At 36.0% G+C, this 10,792-nt stretch overlaps 2 protein-coding genes across 2 annotated transcripts; one reads left to right on the forward strand and one right to left on the reverse strand.

Moving 5' to 3' along the window:
• The first annotated feature begins 264 nt into the window (after window positions 1–264).
• Window positions 265–7,691, forward strand: mfap1 (microfibril associated protein 1). The gene is made up of 8 exons (XM_079446327.1): window positions 265–495; window positions 1,001–1,217; window positions 1,323–1,455; window positions 1,549–1,736; window positions 5,378–5,647; window positions 5,736–5,895; window positions 5,973–6,062; window positions 7,187–7,691. Exons 1-8 carry the CDS (start codon window positions 414–416, stop codon window positions 7,364–7,366), a joined length of 1,320 nt encoding a protein of 439 aa, XP_079302453.1. The 5' UTR covers window positions 265–413; the 3' UTR covers window positions 7,367–7,691.
• Window positions 7,692–7,759: 68 nt separating this feature from the next.
• On the reverse strand, window positions 7,760–8,639 carry hypk (huntingtin interacting protein K). The gene is made up of 4 exons (XM_079446345.1): window positions 8,457–8,639; window positions 8,139–8,194; window positions 7,992–8,043; window positions 7,760–7,899 (listed from the first exon to the last, which is right to left on the reverse strand). Exons 1-4 carry the CDS (start codon window positions 8,616–8,618, stop codon window positions 7,804–7,806), a joined length of 366 nt encoding a protein of 121 aa, XP_079302471.1. The 5' UTR covers window positions 8,619–8,639; the 3' UTR covers window positions 7,760–7,803.
• Window positions 8,640–10,792: the final 2,153 nt, after the last annotated feature.

Below are 10,792 nucleotides of genomic sequence, written 5' to 3' on the forward strand. Positions count from 1 at the left end.
GAAATAAAGCACAGCTATTAAATGACAAAATAAAAGTAAAATAATGATCCTGAGAGCAAACACTGCTTGAAGGAGGATATTAATTTGAGTGAGCATGGGAACATGAAAAGGTCTATTAATTTATGATTTTAGAAAGTGTAGAAAACATGTTGTTTTCATAATAATAGTAATGATTTTAGAAATATACGGCTCTTTTACTCTGTTCTTCTGCTGACAACTTATCAAAAGGGCAGGACAGGAACTACTTAATAGGTCAGTGTTTCCGGGGACGAGTTTTCGTGAGGTTTCCTATTGGGGTACAATTTCCGGGACGTCCATGTTAGTGGATAAAGGACTGTAAACAGGATTTTCACGGAGACTTTCAGCGATTGTGTTGTTTTCTAGTGTAAAGGGACCGGCGTGAACTGTTCAAAATGTCAGGACCAAGTGCATTAAATGCCAAGCAGCCTCCGATTCAGTCGACGGCAGGAGCCGTGCCGATCCGCAATGAAAAAGGTATTTGTTTGAGAAACACTTAGTTAGCTTTAACTTTTAGCATGTATTGACATCATGATTCGTGCGAGTGTGCAATATTATGCAGTTAAAAAAAAACATGAAATTATTGGTCTTAAAACAAATCACCTGTAGTTAAACTGATACATGTAACTTACACGTGTAGTTTTCACAGTATATGTAGAAAACTGTAGAAAAATTACTATAACTTCTACATTAAAACCGTATGACTACAAGTTATATGCTATGATAACTCTGAGCTATGATAACTCAATAATAAACCACCACAGGGGTTATTAAAAGACGAAAAAAGTCAAATGACAACGTTCTGAAAGCCTCTAGCAGTGCTTGGGCAAAACCTTTATTCATTTGAGCAAGAGGAGAGCTTAATTATTCATTCATCATTATAGAAAGTGTAAAAAAAAAAAAATCTGTAAAATCTAGCAACTGCTTTCTATAATAAAACCGCTTATGACACTATCAATGTTTTGTTTTTATTTAACTTCAGGTGAAATTTCTATGGAGAAAGTGAAGGTGAAGCGATATGTGTCGGGTAAGCGTCCAGACTATGCCCCGATGGAGTCCTCCGATGAAGAGGAGGAGGATTTCCAGTTTGTTAAGAAGGGCAAAGAGGCTGAACCGGAGATGGAAATTGAAGAGGAGGAAAAATCTGATCCTCGTCTTCGACGTCTCATGAATCGTGTGACCGAAGATGCTGAAGAAAGGTAAAGCTTATCAATCTGTGCAATACAATTTTTACACGTCTATTAATTTGTTGTACAAGGGATCTGGTGGTGTTAATGTGAAATGCACTGTTGTGTCTTTCACAGGCTTGCGAGACACAGGCAGATAGCAGAGCCAGAGCTGATTGCTCAAAGCAGCGAGGACTCGGATGAAGGAACGTGGCACCCTGAGCGAGAGGAGAGCAGCGAAGATGAAGAGGAGGAGGAAGTCGATGATGAAGTGGGTCACTTGAACAAAACATTTAGGAAAAGCAAAGACTTGTATATGTATTAAACGTGTTCACAAATAAGTGGTGTTCTGTCTTCTGTATAGGAAATTGAGAGGAGGAGAGCAATGATGCGTCAGCGTGCACAAGAGAGGAAGAACGAGGAAATGGAGGTCATGGAGGTGGAGGAGGAGGGGAAGTCTGGTGCTGAATCTGAGTCCGAGTCCGAGTATGAGGAATATACAGACAGCGAGGATGAAGCTGAGCCTCGGTTAAAACCCGTGTTTATCCGCAAGTGAGTTTCTTAAACATAAATTAACCTTAAAGCGACAGTTCATCCAAAAATGGATTTTGCTAATTTGTTCCAATTCTGTATGAATTTTTTTCTTCTGCTAAACACAGAAGATGATATTTTGAAGAATGACGATGTTTGACAAAGCAGTTGCTGCTGGTAGCTACCGACTTCCATCATATATTTTTTTTCTATACTATGGAAGTCAATGGCTACCAGCAACTGAAATTTTAAAAAGAAATAATACTAAAAATATAGCTGCGAGCAGCGATGACGGGCCCAAGCCGTCAGCATACGCCACCCCGGTGGCATCGATAAAACGGTGCCCAGCGAGCACACACATTACAGTAACCCTCTGGCAGTTTGGTTTTAAGGGATACGGCAATTAAAGGGTTAATCCAAACCATCAACTCTGTGAAACACACACACACAGAACAACATATAAAACTTTAAATTCTGTGAAAATATATTTTTCATTGGTAGTTGATGTAAGTTAATGCATTTACTAATGCTAACAAATGAGAAATTATTATAGTTACCAAAGGTTTTAATGATTTATAAGCATTTTTTAATGATTTATTTTTCCATTAACTAACATGAATAATTTATTCTAACACAAATGAATAAAGTAAAACATATATTGTTAATATTTAATGTTATTTGTGAATTAACCAATGTTAAAAACAACATTATTTAACTGTTGTTAATTTACATCATTAATAAATATATACCATTTAATGTTTATCAAAATCAATTCCAAAATGTGTTAATATATTATTACATTTTAAAGTTTTATCTTTTGAACATGACTATTTTTCTAATATTAAAAATATTTTGTTCATTGTAAGTTCATACTATCAATGAAGAATTAACATGCTGTAAAAAATATATTTTTCATTGTTAGTTCATGTTAATTAATGCATTCCCTACTGTTAACAAAAGAGACTTAATTATAAAGTGTTATCAAAACCTTTAATGCTTTATAAGCATTTTTTAAGGATTTTATTGAGAAGTTTAAACAGACTCTCTCTCTCTCTCTCTCTCTCTCTCTCTCTCCCCCTCCACACTCACTGAACTCACACAGTCAGTCACCCACCCAGTCACCTACCGCACACATTAGAAGCACAGAGACAGGAGATCTCTGATAGTTTTAATTTTCTGCTCTCCATAGTGTATTGTAAATTCATGAAATTAATCACATATCTCAGACTGTCTTGTTCTGTGTATGTAATTTTTTATGAAGTGTTTGGAAGCTGCTCTTTAAAGATAAAAAAAAAGTGTTATTTTTTACTGTAACTTTAATAAATTGCCATTAAATCACCGTTCAAGATATCCTAAATCAGTCCGCAATGTAGCATCTTCAGTATCTTGGAAGCATGTGAAAAAATGTTTGGTGTGAATTTTTGGTTTCTGCTTGAAGGAGTATGAATTTGTTTACAGCCCGTTTAAAAAAAAAAAAAACACATAAAAAAAAAAAATAGCCGATTTCCTGTTGGTCGTAGCTAATGACTGTAAATTAGAAAGTTGTCCGGATTAATAAGAACAATTTATGTACCGAGTTTGGTGTCTGTAGCTATCATTATATATATATATATATATATATATATATATATATATATATATATATATATATATATATATATATATATATATATATATATATATATATATATATAATCATTAATAATTATATACCATTTAATGTTGATCAATATTAATTCCAAAATGTGTTTATATATTATTACATTTTAAAGTTTATCTTTTGAACATGACTAATTTTCTAACATTAAAAAGATTAATAAATGCTTTAAAAAAATTGTTCTTTGTTAGTTCATACTATCATGGAAGAATTAACATGCTGTAAAAAATATATTTTTCATTGTTAGTTCACGTTAATTAATGCATTTCCTAATGTTAAGAATTGAGACCTTATTATAAAGTGTTATCAAAATCTTTAATGATTTATAAGCATTTTTTAAAGATTTTAAAAAACAGACCCTCTCTCTCTCTTTCTCTCTCTCACCCACTGCCTCAATCCACACAGTCACTCACACAGTCACTCACAGCCCACCCCACCCCCACCCCTCACTCAGCTGCAGGCTGGCAGGGATCTCTCACTCAGAAGCAGTCTAAGTCTAACTCTCTGATAGTTTTCAAATTTTCTCCTCTGCATAGTGTATTGTAAATTCATGAAATTAATCACATATCCTCAGACTGTATTGTTCTGTGTATGTAATTTTTTATGAAGTGTTTGGAAGCTGCTCTTAAAAGATTAAAAAAAAAAAAAAATGATCTTTTTTACTGTAACTTTAATAAATTGCCATTAAATCATCGTTCAAGATATCCTAAATCCGTCCGCAATTTAGCATCTTCAGTATTTTGGCATCATGATAAAAAATGTTTGGTGTGATTTCCGTGTTTCTGCTTGGAGGAGTATTAATTTGTTTACAGCCCGTTTTTAAAAAAAACCCACATTAAAATAAATATAGCCGACTTCCTGTTGGTCGTAGCTAATGACTGTAAATTAGAAAGTTGTCCGGATTAATTAGAACAATTTATGTACCGAGTTTGGGGTCTGTAGCTAAAACTAACCCCCTCATTTTTGACAAAAGGTGGCGCTATAGAGTGCCTCTTCCACGCCCGTTTATGAGCTTTTTCCAGTTTCTAACTATCATTAATACTCATATGTGTGTTGAGTTTCATGACATTCTAAACATGTTATCTGCCTCAAAATCACCAGAAACGAATTTTCAACTTTGACACGTTGCCATGGCAACACAGTTTTAGATATCAATATTCCCTTCACAGTTTTACATCGGCCGTGTTTTGACATTATTCTGGTGAAGTTTGAAGCAAATCGAGTAAAAATAAGATGCTGAATTCAAATCATTTTGAAAACGACACACTTCCTGCAGCCAGTTGGTGGCGCTATAACTTTCAGTCATAATAGTCACATCTATCCGATCGGCATCATACAACGAACAAATCACTGAAGTTTGATCTACATCATACAATGTATGTTGACGTTATTAGGCATTTCCTGGGTCTCATTTTTCGCCATAAATTCATCGCCTCGCCACGGGCAAACCGTTCGACATATCAAAAATATCTTCGCAATTTAGCGTCCCCAATGTCTTGAGATCATGTTCACCGAGTTTGGTGGCAATCGTATGGAAATCCTCAGAGGAGTATATCAAATTCCAGAGCATGCGCTTTTTAAACAGCCCTGAATAGCCGACTTCCTGTTGGGCGGAGCCTAAGACATGCTGCGCGGAAGTTGTTCGGCTCAATGAGTTCTATATGTGTACCGAGTTTCATATGAATACGTGCAAGTATGTGTGAGCTATACATCAAGTTTTCTGACAATTTTCCAGGGGGCGCCGTAGAGCCCCTGTGCCACGCCCGGGTCCCAGCCTCAGCGGCGTCCTAATGGCCGCAGGTTCCAATGTGCGTGCCAATTTTCGAGAGTTTTCGGGCACGTTAAGGCCCCCAAAAGTGCCCGGATGATTGAAATAAAAAAAAAAAAATAAAAAAAATAATAATCCTTAGAAGAACAATAGGGCCCTGCGCCTTACTGGCTTGGGCCCTAATAACACTGATAAACACTGCAATTTATATAATTTCTCATCAATATGTCTTCCCAGGAAGGACAGAGTGACAGTCGCAGAACGAGAAGCAGAGGAGCAGAAACAGAAAGAGCTGGAAGTCGAGGCCAAAAAACAGGTTGAAGAGAGGCGGCGCTACACACTGAAGATCGTAGAGGAGGAGGCCAAGAAAGAGTTTGAGGAGAACAAACGTACTCTGGCTGCCCTTGATGCTCTGGACACCGATGGAGAAAATGAGGAGGAGGAGTATGAGGCCTGGAAAGTGAGGGAACTGAAGCGTATTAAGAGGGACAGAGAAGACAGAGAAGCGTGAGTGCTCATCATTTTTGCAGAAACTGTTTTGTTTCACAGTAGTAACACAAATGATAACCCCACATGGCGTTTACTTAAATTACAGAATAGAGAAAGAGAAAGCAGAAATCGAGAGGTTTCGCACTCTTACCGAGGAAGAGCGTAGAGCAGAACTGCGGACTAATGGAAAAGTCGTCACCAACAAAGCAACAAAGGGCAAATACAAGTTTCTGCAGAAGTACTATCACAGAGGAGCTTTCTTCCTGGTGAGTAATCAGCAGATCATCATTACCTGATCGCAATCTGTTCTTGATGTAAAATATAAGCTTTATCTTTTCTGCAGGACGAAGAGCAAGATGTCTTCAGGAGAGACTTCAGTGCTCCAACTCTTGAGGACCATTTCAACAAAACAATCTTACCTAAAGTCATGCAGGTCAGTGCCATCTATTTGAATTCATCGTATTGGTCTTAACATCAAAGCTGTTTTCTAGCCGAGTTGTAGGGGTGGGCAATAAGACCAAAGTCTTACGAGTCACGGTAACAATATACATCATGATGTAGTTATTTTTGCTTTTTTTATTATATTTGTTACTGTAGAAATTTCATAATTTTTGTCACCAGTGTCAATATCACAAAAAACTAATACTAGCCTAAATTTTAAGTAGAAGAAAAAAAATTCAAGCTCACTGAAAACAAACAGCCAACGATTAAAAAATAAGAAACTAATTACAAGCAAAAAAAAAATCTACAGTAGAATAAGTAAATATGAAATGTTGCACACGTTATATGAAGTAAGCAAATGTATGAAAACTGCATATTCTTCACTGTGTAAAATTTTATTTTTTATTAATGTTATAAAAAGGATTTATTCAAGAGCATTGAGATTTTTATTTTTTTTTTCCTCTCATTTGTTGTTTGATTAGCATGAATGACAGACAGAAGGAATATTAGACTGCTGTTACTTTAAGAGCTGCCTGGATCCAATACACTGTTACACTTGTAAAGATGGGTAATTTGACATACGAGTGTGCGTGTATTTAATCGTTCAAGGCCTATAAAGCAGCAAAAATATTCAATACCGTCTTCATGTGCGCCCGGCTCTAAGACAGAGCGTGCATATCGCTCCACCGGTACATTGCCCACCCCTACCGAGCTGTATGGTTTAATTCTTCAAATCAGTTGGTTTTTGGTGCTGTTTGGTTTGTTTTTCAAAGCTTACAATGTTCAACACTCAAAATCACATTTTGAGACTAAAATCAGATTTGATTGCTCAAAGTTGCAAGGAAAAAGACTTGGTCACAGATCCTTGCTTCTGTTTTATGATGTACATCTGCATGTAAGGGATTATCGAAAAATAATAATGTAGGAGGGGTGCATGGTTCAATATATTGGTTGTTGATTAAATGAAAGCAGAATTGTCATTGCTTGCTTTTCTTTTTCATGGCCATTAAATGAGAACTTGTTTTAGAAAATAATGGCTAGTTTACCCAAAAATTTTGGGTAAACTAGCATCCATGTTTAACACTAATATGACTAATTATTCAATGTGCTTTGTAGGTCAAAAACTTTGGACGTTCCGGACGTACAAAATACACACATCTGGTGGATCAGGACACCACTTCATTTGATTCTGCCTGGGCTCAGGAGAGCGCTCAGAACAGCAAGTTCTTCAAACAGAAGGCAGGGGGCGTGAGAGACGTGTTCGATCGGCCAACAGTGCACAAGAGGAAGACATAATCTTGTTTATGGTAGAAGAGCAAATTCAGCTCAAACAAGGACACTTTTAAACTTCTTCTCCCTCCATCACCTTTGTTTTACTAGTGTTAAAGAAACCTCATAAAAAAAGACTTAATCTTTATTGCATTTGAATTGTATACATCTACACAACATTTCATTGTGTGTACAGAATTTTAAGGCTAGTTCCAGTTTCTAATGGGGAAAAAAATTGACTGTTTTGTGGTAATAAATTGCTATGACACGGATTGCATTGGTTCATCTGAAATGCATTATTAAAAAGAGGGTCGGTGTTTGTAATAAATGCAAAGAGGTAAGTTGTACTGGTAAAGACTGTTTTAAAAAAGTTTTTTATTACAGAATAAGTACAGTGTGAAAAGGAAAGGGTCATCACAAGCAGGAAAAAGGCAGTCCAATGTGTCCACACATCTCAAATCCACTCAGTTGGTCAGTGCAATCAATGCCTCCACCACATTGCCCATGTGTTCTCTCAGACTGCGCTCCGCCACTGCTCGTGAAATCTCCATCTCTCCCATCTATCAGGAACACATCAGCATAATCATTGAGTTCCATGTCAAAAAATAAACATGTACGAATCTAGCATGAAAATACACTTTTGTATACTTACAATGAGCTCCACATCTTCCTTCTTTATTGTTACTTTAGCTAGTTCTTTTTCTCTGTGGAAGTGATAGAGATGAGTATTGTCCTGATGATCATTCATTAACCACAGACATATAGCTGATGATTGTAATCACACATCAACATTTCTTACCGTTCCTGTTTTGCCTTTTGTTCTCTGGATCTTCTGTCTCCAATCACGGACATGGCCTTCAAAGACGCACATCAAAAACATCAACATGAGTCATACCTTTAACTAATTGAAATAACAGCATTCATAGGTAAATGTACTCTGAAATGATAGCGTTCACTGGCAAATGTTCTCGGGCTTTAGCATCTCCTTTAAAGATTGGGTGGCGAGATAAATGAACATTGAGAGCTTAATGATCTAACGTTACTGCCGCACATGCACATGGTTATTCGGCGTTAGCCAGACTAGCTTCATTCGCTTATGATACGTATATTAACTCACCGTTTCCAAATTCGAGCTGGATATTTCTTTTTCCTCCGCATAGTCGGTAACCCTTTCCAAATCAGCAGCTCCGCTATCATGTTTTCGGGGCTTTTCTGTTGGTTTTCCCGTGCAGTTCTCCTCAGCCTCCAAGTCCAGGTCCACATCTCCCTCAGCCGCCATGTTCGCTCCTTCAAGCCGCCGGAACGCAAAACACTGATGGAAACACCCGGACTGAGATTCACGTTACGCACCATAGAGCTCACGTGTTAATATTAAAAGAGGAGTAAGATTACTTTTAAATCATTCTTATTAATATTTACATATATTTTTAAATGGCCTTAATGTAAAAATACTAAATCAACTGTTCTATTTAAATTTTTATTTTGACAATTGACCAACTGAATAACCAGTGACAGACAAAGCAGAATCCCAGTTAAAGACATTTATCTGAAAGTTAAAACTATTCTATGACTTACATGCAGGCATATGAAAGTATGTCATAATAGCAAATCAAAAATAAATAAATAAAAAAGCGCGCAAATAGATCACTATTTTCCAATATTTCCAAAATAGTTCAATTAACCTCAAAACTGTTTTTGCTTAAATCTGACAACTGTTGATATTCAGATGAAAAAAACAAAAAACTAATTTAACATAATGGCATAACAAAGGCAAATTTAAGTGGGGGAGTCATTTTGCCCCAGAGGCATGCCCCTTTTTTATTTTTGAGCCAAGTGGATTTTGAATGCAGTTTCCAGAAGACAAAAAAATAGCCGAATGATATTCTTTATATTGAATACAATCACACCGGTATGATAAAACGTTCATTGCGGCACATGTCAGCGGCTAAAGTCAGATCCGCGTTCGCTGCCAGAGACAGCGCTGCACATTATACCCAATCACACACAGTTCTGTTGAGTTTATGAATGCAATAGCCAATCAGAGCCGTTCAGATGAGTCATCGCTAAAACGCCGGTTCAGTGATTATAAAGGGAGTTTTTGAGCGTGCTTGAGCTCTGGCTAGACTACAGTCCATGACTGTTCTTTGATAAAGTAAATGTTCTGTGCTCTCTTTCTGTACAATGAAAGTGTTATAAGTAGCAACTTACAATGTTTTTTTATATATTACATTTACGTTAAATACAAAGTGAGTCGTATTTAAAATATTTTATGACATTATGACACCTAAATATGGTAGGCTTATAAGTAAAAAACAGGTTGCATGGTTAATGGCTACTTTGCCCATAGCTCGTTACAGATCAACTAACATGATCTATTACAGTTTTTTTCAGCTGCTTAAAACCTTGCCTCTTTTTTTCAAAACTTTACACACAAATGCAAAATGCCTCACATCTCTTGCAAACTGAAGCACTGCATTGAAAATATCACAAACACGTCTCAAAAAACCTTTGCCATAATATTAATTCCTGTTAAATTTTTGTGTTGTGTTTTGCCAAAAGTGTTTTATGAAATTGAAAACTAAGTCAAATGCCGAGAATTAGTGTATATGGTTGTGCAGATTTGGTGTGTGCTTGTTGTGTAAGCAGCTGAAAAAAACTGTAAGGTGCAAAATGCATTTACTTACACATATTTGAGAATCGAAACATTTAGTTAACACTTTTGGGAATATTTCGAATAAAAAGGGAAAATTTAAATAAATAGGCTAATAAGCCTACTACTTTGTGTCACATGACAAGCACGACTGGGCACCCAAACATAATAAGTGCATGACACCCTGATCTTATATATCCCAGTCATCCAGAAACTAGTATAATATAATAATATTCTGTAATACTCTCTAAAATGTAAATTTCGACATGGGTTAATAATTAATAAGGAGAAATCTTTTTAAAACACATGACATGATGGGACACCATTGGGAAAAGGGTGAGAGGGTGTTAAAAATAGTAAAGTCATTAAAACTGTCCAAGTATGCTGACATTTAGATGAAAACATTTTAAAGATCATGAGACAAATTCAGGTTTGACTGTTAGTGTGCATATACAATGTTGAGCATTTCAGAGCATTTTTGTTATCTCAGAAAAAAAGTAATGTTGAGTAAATTGTTTATTTTATTACAGTCACGAGGCTGAAGTTCTGACAATGTTTTTTTATTTAATAATAAAAAATATGCATTAATAATAATAAATAATAAAAAAAACATGCAAATTCACTTTTAGACAAACAGATGTTGTTTGTGGGTTCAGAAGGGTTCTAATCAAAAGCTTTCTCGTAACTATTTTTATCCCTTAATAGGTTTACCAATGACAAACACTACTACGCTGTTAGTCTGTTACTATGTGCCTTTCTCTTCCACGATGGGTTTTCTACCTCCTCCTCAACTCATAATCAGC

The sequence above is a fragment of the Barbus barbus genome (genome assembly GCF_936440315.1).
Source record: "Barbus barbus genome assembly, chromosome: 2".
Taxonomy (NCBI): domain Eukaryota; kingdom Metazoa; phylum Chordata; class Actinopteri; order Cypriniformes; family Cyprinidae; genus Barbus; species Barbus barbus.

Coding starts and splice junctions, on each gene's coding strand:
- hypk (XM_079446345.1), bottom strand. CDS start 8,618: ATGGCGGCTGAGGGAGATGTGGACCTGGACTTGGAGGCTGAGGAGAAC. Junction 8,044..8,138: donor CAAAAGGCAAAACAGGAACG/GTAAGAAATGTT, acceptor TCACTTCCACAG/AGAAAAAGAACTAGCTAAAG. Junction 7,900..7,991: donor AGGAAGATGTGGAGCTCATT/GTAAGTATACAA, acceptor TGTTCCTGATAG/ATGGGAGAGATGGAGATTTC.
- mfap1 (XM_079446327.1), top strand. CDS start 414: ATGTCAGGACCAAGTGCATTAAATGCCAAGCAGCCTCCGATTCAGTCG. Junction 5,648..5,735: donor GACAGAGAAGACAGAGAAGC/GTGAGTGCTCAT, acceptor CTTAAATTACAG/AATAGAGAAAGAGAAAGCAG. Junction 5,896..5,972: donor ACAGAGGAGCTTTCTTCCTG/GTGAGTAATCAG, acceptor TCTTTTCTGCAG/GACGAAGAGCAAGATGTCTT.